Source organism: Silene latifolia, chromosome 4 (genome assembly GCF_048544455.1).
Source record: "Silene latifolia isolate original U9 population chromosome 4, ASM4854445v1, whole genome shotgun sequence".
Lineage (NCBI taxonomy): Eukaryota > Viridiplantae > Streptophyta > Magnoliopsida > Caryophyllales > Caryophyllaceae > Silene > Silene latifolia.
In genome coordinates, this window is record NC_133529.1 from 49,937,806 (window position 1) to 49,957,927 (window position 20,122).

Genomic DNA, 20,122 nt, shown 5'->3' on the forward strand with positions numbered 1-20,122 from the left:
ATCTTATGATGTAGTGAGTGGCACCTTATGGTGGGTATGAGTTCGGAGGGGAGGACATGAGTTATATGTGGTTGTGATGGATAGTGGAAAAAGAAAAGGAACTTTGATGAGCTGATTGAGGCATGGTGCAAGTTTTGTGAGATGTGGTGAGTGAAATAATTGCGAATTTGAGTAATGTAAAGGTAAATGTATATGACCAAGGAGGGATGTAAGTGTAAGGAACGTGAGAATGAAAAGGTTGAAAGGAAGGATATGAATGGTAGCAACTTGAGATGTGTAAGGAATTATGGAGGGAGATGGTTAGATTGTGTTGGTTAAGAATATAGGTAATGAAAGGTCGTTGTAGGAGGATGTAGAAGAGTGGTATATAGTGAACCTAGATGGAGACATGTCGCGACGTGGATTTGTAGACAGTGAGTGAGTTTGGGAGATTTGGTTTTTTAAAAGGTAAAACTAGTGTGTGCTTTTTGGGCAATTAACGGTATGAAACGGGTTTTGGTTTGTGAGTGATAGCATGATGAGAGAAGATCTATGGTAAGAAAGATTGAGATGGTACTGATGTGAGATAATGGAATTTCAGTTTTGGAGCAACGAAAAGGTAAGTGGATTACTAGAGAATCAGGTACAAGGAGTAAGGAGATGAACTATTAATTGGTATTGTTGAGTGTAAAGAGGAAAGAAGGATAAAAGTTAGCTGAGAAAAATGTTGACCGGAGTTATGTGATATAGAAGTAAGGAATCGTCGAGATGTATGATACTATCATGGGAATGTGAGTTAATGGTTACATAGGAGTTTCAGGACAACATGATTGGTCATGAGTTTCGAGGAATTAAGGGAGTAAGAAGTTGGTAGAGTATCTGCATGATATGAGATTTTGGTGGAGTGTTAGATGACGATATAGTTAAAGACAGAATTAGGATGAATGTTCAGGTAAATTATGTTTATGGGTTTTATGTTCGTCATTTGAGATGCTAACCGAAGATAGGAAGGAAACCGTGATATTTAGAGGTGAGTGTAAGAGGTTGATATACGAACGGTGGTAGTGTTGAGGTGTTGTTACTTGTGGTTAAGGGTGATGATAAGCAGGAAAGATAGCCATTCTAAAGAAGTTGATTTTGTGGAGACCGGATTGATATGTATGGTTGTGAGGGAGTATAAGATGTGGTTATAGAAGACGGTTGCTAGTAGTTGAGTATTAACGGTATGGTTATATTTGGCAGGAGGTGATGGTTATGCGAATGGTATAATGTGTCATGAGGGGCATACGAGTTAAGCTCGGGCGAGAGGTAACCTTTATCAAGTGGTAACTTACGTGATCAGGATTGACTAGTTGGATGTGATTACGGGTCTATCATGTGTATAAACGTTTGTGTGAGGTTCTGACCTCACGATAAGTAGTATGCTGTGATAGTTATAAAGTTGTTATTTGAAAGTTCTGTAATGCATGTTGGGTACGGTAACCTAATGGAATGATATTCAAAAAGTGATAGTGTGGGGTGATCTAGCATGGCTAGTTATACTTGTATTTGTATTGATGATACATGTTTATTCCGTGAAAAGGTATGGATGATATTCATGAGGTTCTTATCTGTTTCTTCCGTATAATATGTTGCGTTGTGACCTAGTAAAGCGGTTTTGAGTAGTTTTCTTATCATGGAAGTTGTACTGAGTCAGTGTTTATGTGATTGTATAAGTTGCGATGTCTATAGATGTGGTTGTTGTAACTCGGGTTGTAATCCGGGCAGGGTACTTCGTGTTGTGATGCGGGTATTTTCGCGCTACGGTGCGGCTGTTGGTGGCGGTGTTGCGATGCCGTCATCGGTTGTGGTGGAGTAGGCGGGATGATTATGACACGAGTTTTTGAAAGTACATACCAGTTATACATAGATCGTTGTTTTGTTTACTGCGGTTTCCTGCGAGTTTCGGTTTGGACAGATAGACGGTTGTTCTGTTTATTGATGTTTCTTACCTGCTTCAGTTTGGGGGTGAGGGTATAGTATAATATGGAAGAGACTTGTATATGTTTCCGTTGTTGTCATAGTATAGTGATATCCTGTTGGTGGGACATAGTTGTGAGAGTCGGCTTAATCCGAGTACGATGATTAACTTGACTAATTACAAATAATTGAACTTAACATAATTAGTTCAAATCAAACATTTTCCTTTTACACATTTTACTATGCTTTTCAAACTTGCAAATCCGACAATGAATATTACTAACATAATAGTAATTATTCCGAGTCATCCAAATCATACTTGCAAATCATTAATCACAAAAAACGGTTTTAAACAACCTTTTTAACAACCAGAAGACGCCCCTTAGGTCGTCGTCTGGCTCGCGCCCCAAGACAGCTCCTGTTTTCATATTTTAAAAGCTGGGCAGAGCCCCTTCCCTCGCCAATAGGCTCGCGCCCCAATGGGGCTGCCTGGCACCGTTCTGTTTTGTTTTAGCATTTGTCTAGGACGATCCCGATTACGGTTAATCCGAATACATGACGGATCAGATTGACAAGCTTATGTTTTTTACACTTTGTCATTTGACACCCTTTTTCAAATAATGGATCGTGTTAAGCATCATAACCCGAATTTGGTAAATGGATGTTTAATTTCCGTTTTCACATGCAAATCAATCTAAATCCAGCTTTGACATCAATTTCATGCTTTGTGGATAAACAAACCGACTTAGCAAACTTTCACATGTTAGGTTAAACTTTTGGATGCGCATTCATGCATTTAAACCGTTTTATCAACTTTTGCACTTAAACAACCATGATCGATCAGTAGAAGCCGCTAACGCGGGCGGGATTGGGTGTCCGATTAAAGGGCTTCCCAATACGTACCCTCACTCCTTACTCAGAACATTTGGATAGTGTATGGTTTTATCCAGGGCATACGAGAGTCATTTTAGGCATATAATGCTAAAAGGGGGACGAGTCTTTATCTTTAGTACCTATGTCAAACACCGCTCTTTGCCTTGATTGAACTAGGTATAATGTTGATTCGAACGGGTTCCAAGCATCCCACAAATGCTTGGTGGTGACTCCGAACATCTCAAACATCGTTTCAAGACCCTTACCGAGACGAAACCGACCGATCAAAAGCGATCCGGTCGAAAGCATTTTTACGCCGCCGAGCGTGGCTTTCAAGAGACCGCTGCATGTCCACAGATTGGCTTGGCGTGCAGGTGGCCCGTGACTACGGACCGATAGGCGGCTCTTGCCCGCAGACCGGCCTGTGGCCTATGTCCACAGATTGGCGACTCCGCTGGGGAAAACTAGGACACTTGTGTCTTTGTGATCCTTAGAGGTGAAACTCGAACGAGGTCGTGGTTAAAGTGCATTAATTGATATTATGGTCATAAGTCGGGTTCCTTGTCCGGGCCCATAACCTAACCCTTTATCGACCAATTGGCTCGTCTCGTCGGCGTGAGTTTTCTCATCCCCGTGTTTCGAGTCCCGATTGAGTCAAGCATACCGTTGACGTTACACATTTCTGTTTCGTCAAAGAGCTTTCATCACCTTCGAGCACGAGGCTAGGGCAGCCTCCTTACACATTTTGTTTGTATTGGTATCCCTCTCGAAAATCGGGGTTTGATCGCTTGGTATGTAACCCACCCTTTGAAGCCAAACCTCGTGTCAGCATTATGCATAATATAATGAAACTGGGAGTGCTTATGTGTTATGTGATCATAAGTCCTTCCATGTCATTTCAAACATTCAAAAAAACCCTTTTGCGCCGTTATAATGGCCGTTTCAAACCTCGGTCTTTCGCCGACCGTTGGAACCTTTTTATGCCGTTGTAATGACGATTTTCAAACCTGGTTTTTCACAACCGTTTCAAATCTCAGTCTTTCGCCGACCGTTGCAAACCTTTTTTAGGCCGTCCTAATGACGACTTTCAAAACCGGTTTTCTACAACCGTTTTAAAAACACATTTTGCGCCGTTATAATGGCCGTTTCATAATAATAACCCGAACACGAACACGACAAGACCCGAACTGTTTGCCAGGTCTAGCCGTCGTAATGACGAATTCTACCCTCGAATTTTCAAAATTCGAAATCAGTTTTTAAACCGTCGTAATGACGATTTCAACCCGTGCAACTTTCGAAATTTTAAATCTCGTTTTCGACATCAAATCTAGCTTTTCTAAGCCGTCGTAATGACGATTTCAATTCTCACACTTTTCGATTTGCATATCATCTTTCAAAGGTTAAAACGGTTTTCTAACCTGTCGTAATGACGAATTCAATCCTCATAATTTCCAATCTTTGAAAACTAATTTAACCGTTTTCAGATTTCAAATCAAAATCAAATCTTTGAAAACCAATTTAACCGTTTTCAAATTTCAAATCCAATTTCAAACCATTTGAAAACAAATTTAACCGTTTTCAAATTTCAAATTCAAAATCAAATCTTTGAAAACAAATTTAACCGTTTTCAGATTTCAAATCCAATTTCAAACCATTTGAAAACAAATTTAACCGCTTTCAAATTTCAAATTCGAAATCAAATCTTTGAAAACAAATTTAACAGTTTTCAAATTTCAAATTCAAAATCAAACCTTTGAAAACAAACTTAACCGTTTTCAAATTTCAAATCCAACTTCAAACCATTAGAAAACAAATTTAACCGTTTTCAAATTTCAAATACAAAATCAAATTTTTGAAAACAAATTTAACCGTTTTCAAATTTCGAATTCAAAATCAAGTCTTTGAAAACAAATTTAACCGTTTTCAGATTTCAATTCAAAACTCAATATTTTAAAACAAAATTAACCGTTTTCATGGCCATTATGATGATGATTCCAAATTCTTCAATTCTCTATTTTCAAATCTGTGATTCGGAATTTCAAAAACCGTCTTCGGAAACAACACATTGTTTTCGGAACCGCCGCAATCTCAACTTAAACCGTCTTTTGAAAACAAACCTAAGACAACCCTTTCAACTGGCCGACCTTTTGAAGATCCCTACTCTTCGGAAGCCGTCCATAAAACGACAAATGAATCTTTTTTTGAAAATTTCTATTTTCGAAAATTTCAGTCCACCATTCCGATTCTGCCTCGAGTCGATTAGAGTCCACTCGATTTCACCTCAAGTCGTCTAGTTAACATCGAGTCTCCGCCGAAGTTAGTACCTACCTTCTGGTCTAGTTCGTGTCGCCTAATTGTCGAGACATCTTCAATGGCGTTAGCAGAGTCAAAACCTCTAGGGTATTAAACCCGCATTTTCCCTACATTACGGGTCAAAGGTCAAGTTTGTGTACATGTCTTGTCCAACGGCGTCACGCCAGCAACAAACATCCAAACTAAGTCAGAAGTCGTCTGTCTAGGCATCAATATGCCAAAGTCGACACTCGAGTCTAAGTTCAAAGTCATGCACCACGAGTTCAAACACAAGAGGTCATTCACGATCTTTAATGAACTCATAACCTAGTCACACCGTCGCGTCTTCACGACAAAACTGCGTTTTGTACATGTGTGTCGTACTTACCTTTGTTTGTGCAATACCTTGCCAAGACAAGTTATAACGCCTATCCTTATGTCAAATAGGAATACCTTGGGTGCCATCGATCGTCAATAAGGAACTCAAGAAGCCGATCAGTCTGCATCATCCATGACTTCTGCTGAAACCAACAACATGGTCCTTCGACTCCTAGCTACCGTGGAAAACTTGAGCACTCGTCTTTCCCAAGTTGAGGACAAAATGATAACTGGGAATTTTCCCTCTTCTGATATTGAGCAAAGGGTTAAGCTTCTTGAAATCCGACTACTGGCCAACGACAAAACCAACCCTAGTTGGAAGGCTACCAAAACTGGACGACCTCATAGGTCCTTCCCTGATTTGGGTATGCCTTATGCCACAGCCTTGGGAAGGCTAATCTCCAAAGGAAAGCTCAAACCAATTGGTCCAACTCCGGACCCTCTGCCAAACAAGCGAGGACGTAGATGGGATGGAAAACTGTTTTGTCAATATCACCAAGGTCGCGGACATGACACCGAGATGTGTCTCCCCCTAAAAGGCGTCATCCTTGATATGATTAAAAAGGGCGAATTACCACAACCTCCCTCAAAAAACAACAAAAACAAACCTCCAGAAAATGCTATTGGACATTGTCAGGAATCTTCCCTAGACTGCTCTCATCTCATATCTCCTGACAATGAGAAAATTCATGCAATTGACGAAGATGGCCTACAAAGCGCTATAATGATGCTCTCCGTCTCTATCCACAACATATTCTCAAAGCTGCAAGTGGCTATCGATGATTTGAAAACTCGAGTAGCTAATTTGGACAAAAGGTTTGGTAATACCGAAAATGAACCTGACCATCAAGGAAACCAACCCTTGGTTCACCAACCAACAGTTGTTGAAAATGAGGAGTCATCCGCTGGTTCCCACATCCAAGAACCCACCAACAAAGAACATGAAATTACTTCACCAAAATACCCTTCAAAATATCAAGCAACATCCCAAAAACTCCCCATTGACAACGACCAAATCCTACTTCCGCCCGGGATTGACAAAAACAAAATACAAAACTCAGAAAAACATCCCAAAAAACACCAATGTTGGAATCAGGGAAAAACATCAAAGGGTATTCACAGATCTGGGAATAACATATGGCACCGCTCTGGGGATATTTTCTTCAGAAGGATTACTGCAGCCTATTGACCCCACTCCGGATCTAAAACCAGAAAACATGACCGAATTTTGGAATGGCTACGCATATTGTCGATATCACAGAGGCAAGGGGCATAAAACTGAAACGTGCTACGAGCTCAAGCACGCCATACAAGATGGAATTGAGGATGGCAGGTTTTCCACTTTACTCTTAACCACTCCAGACAAAGAACCTGGGCGACCTAATAGGAAGTTCATCGATTTAGGTGATCGAGAAGATGAGTATTCTGCCGATCATTTGGTAAAAAGGAGAAAGGGAGGCTCAACACCATCCTATCAGCAAGGAGATGGGGCTTTAGTTAAACATGTCATTGACTGCCTTCAGCCAAATTATGCATCTCGTTTGAAGGGTTGTAACATCAAGAGCAACGAGAACCTATCAACAGAAATTTCTCGCATCGATGAAATCATTAAAGGAGGTTCAACATCTGCGAACCCTCCCGAAAAGCAAGTCTTCCGAATTACCGAAGTAAAATTTGTGGAGCCTTCGCCAGAAAGAGCCGCACACCCGCAAAGACAATTTTCAGACTTGGGCATGCCTTATGCCATTGCTTTTAGAGTGCTAGTCTCTGAAGGACTAATCCAACCGATTGACCCCACTCCAGATCTTGCACCCAAGAAAAGAGGCCGGCTTTGGGACGGTTCCCAATATTGCCTATTCCATAGGGGTAATGGGCACAACATAGAGATGTGCTGGAAGCTCAGACATATCATCCAAAACATGCTCGATGGTGGCAGGTTGTCTTTATCAACCCTGAATCATTTAATGGAAAAGAATGGTCCTTATGGGCGTCTTACTCCTCAAAAACAGGACAACCTTCTAGGATCTTATCCTTCCGGCGTCCCAAACAACGAGAGTGAAGTGCTCCAGTGGGTCAATGCTCAAAACCAGACATTCAAGCCGCTGGATGCTGCGAAGAGACCTTCGAGGAGGAACATGATGATTAGGAGTTCTTATCTACGATTGAGTCTGAGTCCGAGTCTTAGGCTTTCTCATATCTATCCTAGCGTCTGTCCTTTTATTCCTAAACGACAACTAGGGGCTGTCCCCATGAGTCACATGTATTCATCGAGTCTGTGCTAACCTCTTATTTATCTAAATTAAAGCACGATTTCCAACTATCATATATTCTCCCCTTTACCATTTCCTGTTGACAACGAGGATTGATTTGAGAATTGATTTAAAACAAAAAATATGTTCCAATTTAATGTGAGTAAACTCGAGTGACGTTCCGTACCGAGTAAGCAGAGGACTCGCAACTCCGTGTCCATTCTCTTTACCTATTCCATGTCTGGCAATAGAAACCTTTCATTAGCACCCAATCTAGAACGAGCTCTTATCAGAGGGATTCTACAACGAACCCATATAACAAACCAGAACATCTCCTTGTTCATGATCAATGACGGAAGGCAAGCCCATTCCCCATAAAAACATCCCATCACCAAGTATCAACCTCTCACCAACGGGTACATCCCCGTCTGCACCTTTACCTGCCTCGAACGAAGGACGACAAAGAACCAATAAATCAAAAACCAAAGCCAAAGCAAAACCAGAGCCAAAGCCAAAATCAAAGGCCCAAGCCAATAGCCATTTACCAAAAGCTAAAGCGAAAGGCCAAAATCAAAGGCCCAAGCTAATATCCTTTCACGCAAAGCCAAAGCGAAAGGCCAAAATCAAAGGCCCAAGCCAATAGCCGTTCACCCAAAGCCAAAGCGAAAGGCCAAAATCAAAGGCCCAAGCCAATAGACATTCACCCAAAGTCAAAGCGAAAGGCCAAAATCAAAGGCCCAAGCCAATAGACATTCACCCAAAGTCAAAGCGAAAGGCCAAAATCAAAGGCCCAAGGCAATATCCATTCACCGAAAGCCAAAGCTCATGGCCGAAGCAAAAACCAAAGCCAAAAGCAATTCACTCAAGGCCAAAGCCAAAGACAAAGTCAAAGTCAAAGCAAAAACCAAAGTCAAAGCCAAAGCCAAAGGCTACTCACCCAACGTCAAGGCCAAGACCCAAGCCAAAATCAAAACAAAACAAGATTGAAACTCTTTTCTCAAAAAGGCCGAAAAATCCAAAGAAAGCATCCAACACACAAAATCCTGGACAAGTGAGTACAAAATACCAAGTCCAGGACCAACAAGTCCAAAGCCTAGGACCAACGAGTCCAACACACCAAATCCCGGACCGACAAGTCCAAAACACCAAACAAGTCAGTCCAAAACACCAAGTCCAGGACCAACAAGTCCAAAGCCCATGACCAACGTTTCTTCCCTCCAAACTCCGGGACCAAAAAGTACAAAACACAAAATACCAAAACCTAATGTCAAAGAGCTAAAACAAGAGCTCAAGACTCTTCAACTAACAACAAACCCAACACTGCTTCACCCTTAAGTCTTTCTAGAGACTGTTACAGGGAGACCTATCATGGATCTTGGGGATTCCCCTCAGGATCATAACCAAAACTGCTTCACCCCTAAGTCCTTCTAGAGACTGCTATAGGGAGACCTATCTAGGCTTCTGAGGATTCCCCTCAAGCTCGTAATATCGCCTTAACCTTTAAGGTCTAGACATGGGATTCTTATCCCACATTTGTTTACCAACCATTTCGTGCTCATGCCACATCAAGCCTGAGACCTCATTCCGCACCACATTACAAACCGTAATCCATCGGCCTAAACACCACAAATACAAGCTCCAGATCTTTATCTGTCAAACAAACCTCTTATTACCAAGCTTCACATTCCATAATGTCGAAGCCATTTTGACCTTGACCCAGATACGGAATCTTCAAAAAGGACATCGCTCCCCGGAACGGGACATGCCCATTTCATTATTAGAGTCCACTTTTTAGTGTGCTCACATAACAAGAAACATTTTCACAAACTACGCCTCTTCGATTCATGATCAAGAGGTATTTCTCTCCAATCAACTTTCGAGTCACCAAATGGAATTCACCGTAGTGACCCTCAGCTCCAGATTTTTATCTGTGAAACAAACCTATTATTACCAACCTCCACATTCCATAATGTCGAAGCCATTTTCACCCGGACCCAGATACGGAGTCCTCGAATGCTTTGCTACCGAGAACGGGACATACGTAATCTACCCTTAGGGTCCACTTTTTAGTGTGCTCACATGATAAGGAACATTTTCACAAATTACGCCTCTTCGATTCATGATCAAGGAGGAATTATCTCAAATCAATTTCTCGAGTCACCAAACGGAATTTACCGTCATGACCCTCACACTTTAAGGTCCTAACAACTCGCTTAGGCACACACACTCAGAACTACGATCTGGTTTGTTTCCACTTCACGTGAATACGTAGGCAGTCCTTCAAGGACACAACCATACACCTCAAAATCACTTTAAGGTCCTAACAGTTAGCTTAGGCACACACACTCAGAACTACGATCTGGTTTGATTTCGCAAACACGCGAATACGTAGGCAGTCCTTCAAGGACACAACCATACACCTCAAATTCAATTATCAACACACACTCAGAACTACGATCTGGTTTGATTTCGCAAACACGCGAATACGTAGGCAGTCCTATTATAAGGACACAACCACACACCCACACACATTCAATTTTCAAACCTTCAATTTGTAACCTATTGCACACACAGCTCAGAACTACGATATGGTTTGATTTCGCAAACACGCGAATACGTGGGCAGTCCCCCAACAAGGACACAACCACATATTCCTTTCAATATCAACCATCAGCATAAATCCACAAAAGCAATCCACCTAGCTGTGAAATTTAACCATATACCTCTTTACTGGGGGCTTCTTCCTTAAGAAGACGCCCATTCCTTGTTTTGTCAAATTCCCACCTTCTCGCTTTGGGGGCTTCTCTTTCGAGACGCCACCCATCCTTTATCCTCAAACATCTTTTGAGTCTCAACTACAGTCCAAAATAAAATCGCCCATAGCCCAGTACTCGGTTCGGACGATGGCAAGGTCTTGGTTCCACTCTCCGAATCATCATACCTCGAGAATGGATCTCCAACAAGCAATCGGAGGCAAAGATGTCTGGAGAAGATAATCAATTCATGTTCCCCAGTCAAGCGTACCTTCTACCTCAGGGATTTGATACGCGCTGTTACCCTTTCTTGGGTAGGAGTTGCACTTACATGTGCAAAATCTGTCAGAGTCACCCCCGTGTCGTGTCGATACTGAATTTGCATCACGTTCACGACATCCTGTATGTCTGTTTGTCAGTATGCATCCATGTGAGTCAATATCGCAACGGTCACGTGTCTCCAATCTATCAAATCACAGATCTACGAGTAATAAGACTCGCCTTTAAACTTCACAACATTCAAAACTTCTATCTCCCCTCACGTGAGATAATACATGCTAGATGCTTTCATGCTAATTTCTCACATGCTTATGTGCTTACGTGCTTATATGCTTGCATTCAACGTGCTTATCTATGCGACTGCAGATTTGTGTGGTCACTAACCCTGCAGGTAATCTTGATAAGACAAACGCACTCCAACAGAGTATTGGGTTCTTCCCAACAAACGCCGACCCGTCAAGTCCAAAGGCTTTAACCGCGTCAATTACATGGCGTACGCTACCTCCCAACGAGCAGCAACTCATATCCGCGGCGAGTCCTGAGAAGTTTCTAACTCCCCAGCAAGTGCCGATTTTCAAATGGAAGTCACACAGGCTATTTCCCAGAGTTGATCATTCGACCATCGATAGCTGGCGAGCCTTTGCACGCACACAAGAAGCAATTCAAGGACATATCCCAAAGATGCCTCAGGTATGACTCCTTCCTATGGCCGGCAAGCCTCGAAACGCACCTTCAACACGGCTGGCGAGCCTTTGCGCGCAAACAAGAAATAACTCAAGGACATATCCCGAAGATGCCTCAGGTATGACTCCTTCTTATGGCTAACGAGCCTTTATACGTAGTCTAATGGACTTTAAACGACCCGCACAGACAGTCGACAGACTCTAAATTGTTCCCGACGACAGGCCCTTGGCTCGTACCCTCGAGTCGCTTTGGTGTCGCCTTTCCCGACGGCAGGTCCTTGGCCCGAATCCTTTCGAGCCGCCTTGACATCACTTGGGTCTCCAGGTTGAAATCTTCGATTGACCTCGGGGCTCTACTTTGACTTTCGCCCTGTCCAAGCCTTAGTCAAAGTGGGGGCTCTGTCGATACCCTGTACTTGCACCTTCCAAAAACCACCTGATGATGATCGGACTATAACGTGTTTTTGATATGCGTGCGTAGATTGGCTATATATGAGACGGTTTAATGCACTACTCAGATATGAAAAATGATTTCATAAATGGTTTTCTAACTTCATTTGCATTAAAATAACACTATTTAGAGTTAAAACCGTCTTCGGACCCAAAATCGACTCAGAAACCCACAACTCGAGTCAACCTGAGTCAACCCAAATCTCGAATGTCAAAAATAATGCCATGAATGTCTTTATCATGTCATTTCCATTAAAATGACCCTAATTAGAGTCAAAACCGACACCGGGCAAAAACCGACTCCAAATTCAATTCCCGACTCACACGGGTCAAACTCGAGTCAAGCACACAAAACACCTACCTCAAGTAACACCCAAAATCATCTTATTAGATTCCCATATTGTTACACGACATCTTATATGAATACCACATATCAAACGAACCAAATAATAGATGGAGCAAAGGCCACGTCCAAATTGAAAAGGACAATACACCCATTTTTATCACAAGGTAGCTCGCGCCTATTCTGCTTAGCCTCTAAGCAAACTCAACCGACCTAGCTCCCCATATTTCTCTATAAATACCACCCTTCGCACAACACAATCCTTACGCGAGAGTCCGCCCCCTCCTTCTCCCTAAAACTTCTAGACCCGACTTCCTAAGTCACAAAATCGACACATGTTTACGACCTACCGATCGTAAACACAAGCCTTACACATATTGTTTGGTACCGTCGCCATGCATTTGACCGACCCATTTGACCAACTCAATTCATCAATTAACATGTTTTAATTAACATATTCTCAACATATTTTCAAAACAAAATCCTTTTTTAAGGCACTCTTTTAAACTTCTTGATCGTGAGTAGTCGCTACGAGAAAACCGTCTCTAAAGTCGTCTACGTCGCAAACATCAAAATACGTAAGTTTGAGGGTGTAAATATCTCATTTATTTCATGTCTTTACTGTTTTTATGAGTTTATATGCATGAACAATGCATAACACGATTTAAATATAGGTTAGACGAGCCAAAACCGAGTTTTGGCCCGAGACAGAAGCCCTTTGCTATGCAAAGAGGCTCGCGCCTCTTGTGGGTTCTCGGGTCAGATTCAAACGTGTTTGTTCTCGTCTTTCCTCTTTATTTCATTTCTTATTTGTAATCGGTTTTTACCATTTCAAATGTTTCAAATCATTTTTATGACAAATACTTTAACCATAAATCATAATCACCCTTGGCTCCTTATACCATGACGATTTAATCCGTGACTCGGTGATATTATTTGGTTAATTACATTTTAATGGGTATTTTAACACCCTTTTCCTTTATTTAGCATTTTTCTCATTTATTTACATTTGCAAACATATTAGTCATAATCCAAAATCATCCTTGGTTCTTTATACCATGTCGGCTTAATCCGAGTACGATGATTAACTTGACTAATTAAAAATAATTGAACTTAACATAATTAGTTCAAATCAAACATTTTCCTTTTACACATTTTACTATGCTTTTCAAACTTGCAAATCCGACAACGAATATTACTAACATAATAGTAATTATTCCGAGTCATGCAAATCATACTTGCAAATCATTAATAAAAAAAAACGGTTTTAAACAACCTTTTTAACAACAAGGAGACGCCTCTTGGGTCGTCGTCTGGCTCGCGCCCCAAGGCAGCTACTGTTTTCATATTTTAAAACCTGGGCAGAGCCCCTTCCCTCGCCAATAGGCTCGCGCCCCAATGGGGCTGCCTGACACCGTTCTGTTTTGTTTTAGCATTTGTCTAGGACGATCCCGATTACGGTTAATCCGAATACATGACGGATCAGATTGACAAACTTATGTTTTTTACACTTTGTCATTTGACACCCTTTTTCAAATAATGGATCGTGTTAAGCATCATAAGCCGAATTTGGTAAATGGATGTTTAATTTCTGTTTTCACATGCAAATCAATCTAAATCCAACTTTGACATCAATTTCATGCTATGTGGATAAACAAACCGACTTTGCAAACTTTCACATGTTAGGTTAAACTTTTGGATGTGCATTCATGCATTTAAACCGTTTTATCAACTTTTGCACTTAAACAACCACGATCGATCAGTAGAGGCCGCTAACGCGGGCGGGATTGGGTGTCCGATTAAAGGGCTTCCCAATACGTACCCTCACCCCTTACTCAGAACCTTTGAATAGTGGATGGCCTTATCCAGGGCGTACGAGAGTCATTTTAGGCATAGAATGATAAAAGGGGGACGAGTCCTTATCTTTAGTACCTATGTCAAACACCGCTTTTTGCCTTGATTGACCTAGGTATAAAGTGGATTCGAACGGGTTCCAAGCATTCCACAAATGCTTGGTGGCGACTCCGAACATCTTAAACATCGTTTTGAGACCCTTACCGAGATGAAACCGACCGATCAAAAGCGATCCGGTCGAAAGCATTTTTACGCCGCCGAGCGTGGCTTTCAAGAGATCGCTGCATGTCCACAGTTTAGCTTGGCGTGCAGGTGGCCCGTGACTACGGGCCGGTAGGCGGCTCTCGCCCGTAGACCGGCCTGTGGCCTATGTCCACAGATATCACTTACGTCTTCTATAGCCCTTAAAAGCTTTAAATCCAGCCCATTATTTGACGTTGGGGCGTGGAATGAAGACATATTCACTATCACAATCAACTGACAAAAATGATCACCTATCTTTGTATTAGCCTCAAGTTCTATGAATACCTTGTCTATGGGGATTGAACTAGACGCTTGATCGACTTCGTATTTTTCCCTCCAACTTTCTTTCAACGACTTATTTTCAGGGCTGTTAGAGTCTTTCTGAGGCCGAATTGGAGCCAGTTCAACAGGATTAGGGCAAAATGGTAATAAAAAATAGTCATGCACGTCGTGCTTACTGATCATGAACTCTTTTTTCCTAGGTGCCCTAAACATATATGACCCATCGGAGAAGGCATTAAGAGATAAGGGTACATATGCAAGTGGGTAATTGTTAATATTGAGCTCCAAAAGACCACAAAAATCAATTCTCTTTACAGCAGCTATGTGAGCTTCACTAAGCTTTCCAATCAAATTAACAAGCCTAGAGCGTCGGCACGAGACCATGATATCAGACTTCCTTGCAGCAGACTTCTTTGCATCAGATTTCTTTGCATCAGACTTCTTTGCTTCAGGTTTATCTTCTTGCTAGGTGTAATACGCGCCCTATTAGGGACCCATTAACTGCCTGTTGACTGACCTTAGACACATGTTAGACCACTTCGAACCTTTCTTACAAACAGACTTGGAACTTAGTGACCTTTGGGAGTTCAGAACTCGATCTAGGGTAGGCTAATCGATCGAGTAGTCTTGCGACTCAATCGAGTAGATGTCACTCAATTGAGTAGAGGCCACTCGATCGAGTAGGCTCCATAGTCGATCGAGAATGACGGTTTCTACATTAATATTTATATCGTGAAGTCGTAAAACCAAATCAGTTTTCATTTTCATTTTTTCCAAAACCTAATCGACGACACACCTTCTCCCTCGCTGTCGTTCAACCTTTTTGGAATCCCTCACACTTGGAGACACCATGGGGACGGAAGCTTGAGTCGGGTCGCGGTCTTGTCTCCGGAATGCCGAGCATAGGTAAGTTATCATCATCATCCCTAGGTTTCGTTGTGGTTATGGTTGTTAGTAATAGGCTTTTTCCTACTGGTTGTGATAAGTGTGGATGGAGGTTGCCTTGCCTTCATATGGATGTATGCGATGTTGGCTGCTGATTGTTAAAGGTAGGTTTTCCTACTCAGTACTGTTGATTAGTTGTCATGTGTGGTGCGTGGTATTTTTGATACCCACTTTGATGTAAAATAAGTACAATTGTTTGTGTTAGTTTTATTTTAAAAAAATACGCAGCGGAATTAATGTGTTTTTAATGTTTATTTTTATATGTAACAACGAAAATAGTAAAGGATATGAATTAGTTGTGATAATCTCGCAAGACCCCACAACTAAAACTAGGATATGACGTGAATAAACTCTCCTTCCTCGCAAGAAATTCGAAGATATACACGAATGGTGGCTCCCACCTCGCAAGGATCGAATCACACTAAAATCTCAACCTCGCAAGGAAGAAATAAAGAACTTATAATTCGCAAGAAATAAGCACACAACAAAAAACTCTTATATTAATTCTCAAACTCTGATTAAAACTGAATAAATAGACCCTTATTTATTGTACTCACAATTACCACAAACTAACAAGACAATAATTTGGAAATAAAACAACAACTACCTTAACTAGGATTAGGAAAGTAATTGGCTTTCCTAAACTTATTAGGAAATTAAAACAACTTGACTCGAATTAGGAAACTAATAATTTAGACTCGATATAGGAAAGTAACTTAAGATCGATTCCAATTGAGCTTGCATCTTGTAGTCACGTCATTTTTGTCACCCGCGTAAGAATTGGACAGCTCAACTTAAAACGACCATATCTCCTTCGTTACTTAACCAAATAAAGCGTGTGACCACTCGTTGGAATGCTAACATCATGTACTATCATCTCCAACCAAAGTCACAACAAAAAAAGCCATATTTTCTGAGATATTGAACTTTTAATTCAAGTGAACGAATTTGAAGGATTAGAGTGACTTGAACTTGCATTTTCAACTTATACCCATGTCCCTCATGTATCAGGTTGTAATTCTATGTGGTTCGCGAGGTACGCCCTCAGCTCAGTGGAGTGATTTGTGGGAATGGGTTCACGCCCTTGTTCCGCCCCTTGTGGTTCCCGTCATAATGAGGATGTGCACATTAATGGTCATTGGGTTATTCGCTCTATGGCGATGAGCGAGGCTTAGGTGGTAAGGCTGCGGTCCTCACTGGAGGTGTGGATTATTGGTTGCGACTGGTAATCTAGCAGGACTATACCTTCGTGTTAGTCAGATGATTGGTGGATTATTGGAGTTGGTGGTTTGTGCTTGTGTTGTAGTATGTTTTAAATGTTGTTCATCAGTTACTGACCTTGTGTTGTTTTTTCTGTGTTTCTTTCTTGTTATGTGTCTACGGTGATCCACTATGGTGAGCAGTCAGTCTTAGCAGGTGTTGATATATGGAGCCTATCTGGGTGCATTGGAGGGACGTGTCTTTCACCGAGTCTTTTCATGGAGTAGTCTCACTATAGTTGTTTTGTTCATCAGTTGTATATTTCTTTTGTTGAGTTAAAACTTGTAATAAACTTTAATAGATATTTTATTGACGTTGTGATATAGTATTTCTCATGCAACTGAGATGATAATGCCCGTATCTGCTGGAGAAGGTCTTATTAAGGCTCCTTGATAGATGGGGGTGTTAGAAAGTGGTATCATAGCGACGATTTTGAAACCTGTAACGAATAAACATAATGAACGTAGTGAGTCAAATAAAATGAACCTGGTGTATGTATGTTGGGAGCTCCTGCGTATTTAATTTTGGGTGAGAAGGCGCCCTCATTCCAAAATCCAGGCCCCAATATGCTTAAGCCAGCCACTTCGAATGGAGATATTGAGTCGGGAATTGTATTAATATGTGTGTGTGATGTGCAAGGTATATGAGTGGAGGTAATGTCACATGTGTAGTAGCTAGCGTATGTGATGCATGATCGTTTTTATAATTGTGTGTGTGGGTATGTGGATGGTAGAAGTGGGATGAATTAGAAGCATGTGTATGGATATGTGGTGGCATGTATGTTGATAATTGGTTTGAACGTTTGCAGTATTTGATGAACGGTATAAGTATATAATCGTTGTAGGACTCGATATGAATGTGAATAAAATAGAACACCGTTGCCACTATGGCTAGACATGTGGACTAAGTTACGTAATGGTAGATTCGTATGTTATATGGAACTGAAAAGATTGGTATTATAATGTTTTGGTTGCGATGTTTTTGTTATATGCAAAGTGATAAATAGTTGATGGTATTAGTATAGGACATTACTAGTGACAAGTTCTAAGTATGCCTTAGACTCTCAGCGATTTCTTATTTTGCAGGAACGACTCAACCAATTCATGATCATCCGTTGATTATTTTGACTTACTCGACCGAGAACGAGGGAGTACTCGACCTAGTAGACCTTACTCGACCGAGTAGGTTGGGTCACTCGATCGAGTTCATTGGAAACAAAATCGATGACAATTATGCCTTATAGCGAAACTCGACCGAGCACCTCTAACTCGATCGAGTAGAGGGTATTCGACCTAGTACCTCAAACACTCGATCGAGTGTTACTACTACAGAACACGGGTCTTTAAAATTTTTCGGGACTTATATCTTCTACCCTTCTCATTCTTTATACCTATTTCTTCATTCACAACCCTAAATCTCTCATAAACTCTCCTCCCTACAAAACTTTGGTGATAATTTTTGCTTTTGTGCTTCCAAATCCTTCTAGTTTATCCGTCTTACTCGATTTTGCAAACTAATTCAAGGTAATTTCACTTTTTTTCTTTTGATTTTGATGTAATTAGAACCATATGGTAGTGATGTGATTTCTGAAATTTCGATTTTTATGCCCTAAGATTGTGTTATAGTTGCTAGATTTTGATAAAACTCCATTGAATCCTTTTTTTTTTGGTGTAATGTGAGAAATATATTAGAATCAAAACATGAAAGTTTAATTACAAGCGGGTCGTGTGCTAGTCAAATAAACTAGTCACAAGCCACTGCATCCATAAAAAAGATAAAATAAATCAGATATAAAACTCTGCTCTATCCAACATATGATCCTATCAGCATCGATGCCGAAAAAATAGAAACCTTTAAGCACTCATGTTTCAGACAGAAACAGGATATTACACACCCCATTTCTGCAGCCATCTTCTATCCCCCTACGTAATAGGGTCTTTAAGCTTCCCTTTCACCATTCTTCTAACAGTATCAATGACTTGTGTTGCCACTGTCTTGGGTCTTAACAATACCTGGTTCACTCGAGCATTGTTCCTTTGGTTCCAAATGGTATAGTAGCACATATGAGGGTGTGTGCATTGTGCTTTAGTTTTGGCCCAGTATTTCCTGTCATTCCATGCATCACATTGATCTTGAATCCACACCATTTCTCGACGATGCTCAATATCTCTTTGCTGTATCTGCACTCAAAGAAAAGGTGTTCTTGTGTTTCAGAACTAATGTCACAAATGCTGCACCTATCATCAGTACAACACCCAATCCTGAACAATTTATCTTTAGTGTTGAGTCCCTTGTTCATTATGATCCATGTTATCAGAGCATGCTTAGGTATATTCCAATTGTTCCAGACTAGCTGATACCACTCCTGTTCCGGTTGCTTGAACCTTAACCATTCATACCCATGCTTAATGGAGTATTCTTTGTCATCAGAGATCCATTTATTATCTTGATATCCAGATTTCAGAGTTTCCTTCACCTTGCAGATGGACTTCCAATACTAGGCAGCATCAGTAGGAGGCACATAACAGTGCCAGTTACCATTCTTTAGATATATTTGGCTGATCCATCTTATCCACAATCTGTTAGCTTTACTGTAAATCCAATCAACCAATTTTCCCACAGTTGCAGTATTCCAAACATCAGCTTTTTTGATCCCCAGTCCCCCTTCCAACTTTGGTAGTGTGACTTTGTCCCAAGCAATGAGTGGAACTCTGTGATAATCAGGGCTCCCATCCCAGAGGTAATTTCTACAGATTGCTTCGAATCTTTTGATCACACCCTTTGGGAGAAGAAACATACTTGCCCAAGTCCATTGAATCCTCGTTATTGATGCTAGGAACTACAAATTGAACCCGATTTTTGATAATATTCAACCCGGATTTTCTCGGGTTTACCTCCAAAATTTGTTTTTTGTCATCTTAATTTATCTTTAAAGGTTGGAAAAGGGTAAGGGATGCTAGTATTATCATATTTGATGCTTGATTTGGTTATTTCCATCAAAAATTTCGTCTTAAAACTCCATCTTTTGGGTGCACAAGTTTAAATTTTGTTCCAATTTTGTCACAACAATTGGTATATTGAGCTTTATTTTGGTAAAAATGAACCCTGGATTCTACGTAGAACCTACCCAAACTTTGTATTTTGAGATTTTTAATCCATCTTTTATGATTCACAAGAGTAAGGGAAGTTAATAAGTCCATGTTTTGCTTCCAATTTTACATGTTTTGGCAAAGGAAATTAGTCTTAAGCCTCGTCTTTTTCGTATTTAACAATTGAAAGTTTCCAATTTAAGCTTGTTAA

The 20,122-nt window shown here is 40.9% G+C and overlaps 1 protein-coding gene across 1 annotated transcript; it reads right to left on the reverse strand.

Moving 5' to 3' along the window:
* Window positions 1–18,839: 18,839 nt before the first annotated feature.
* On the reverse strand, window positions 18,840–19,619 carry LOC141651490 (uncharacterized). The gene is made up of 2 exons (XM_074459200.1): window positions 19,431–19,619; window positions 18,840–19,319 (listed from the first exon to the last, which is right to left on the reverse strand). The coding sequence occupies exons 1-2, from the start codon at window positions 19,617–19,619 to the stop codon at window positions 18,840–18,842; spliced, it is 669 nt and encodes a 222-aa protein (XP_074315301.1).
* Window positions 19,620–20,122: the final 503 nt, after the last annotated feature.

Coding starts and splice junctions, on each gene's coding strand:
- LOC141651490 (XM_074459200.1), bottom strand. CDS start 19,619: ATGTTTCTTCTCCCAAAGGGTGTGATCAAAAGATTCGAAGCAATCTGT. Junction 19,320..19,430: donor CTGCAACTGTGGGAAAATTG/GTTGATTGGATT, acceptor GATGCTGCCTAG/TATTGGAAGTCCATCTGCAA.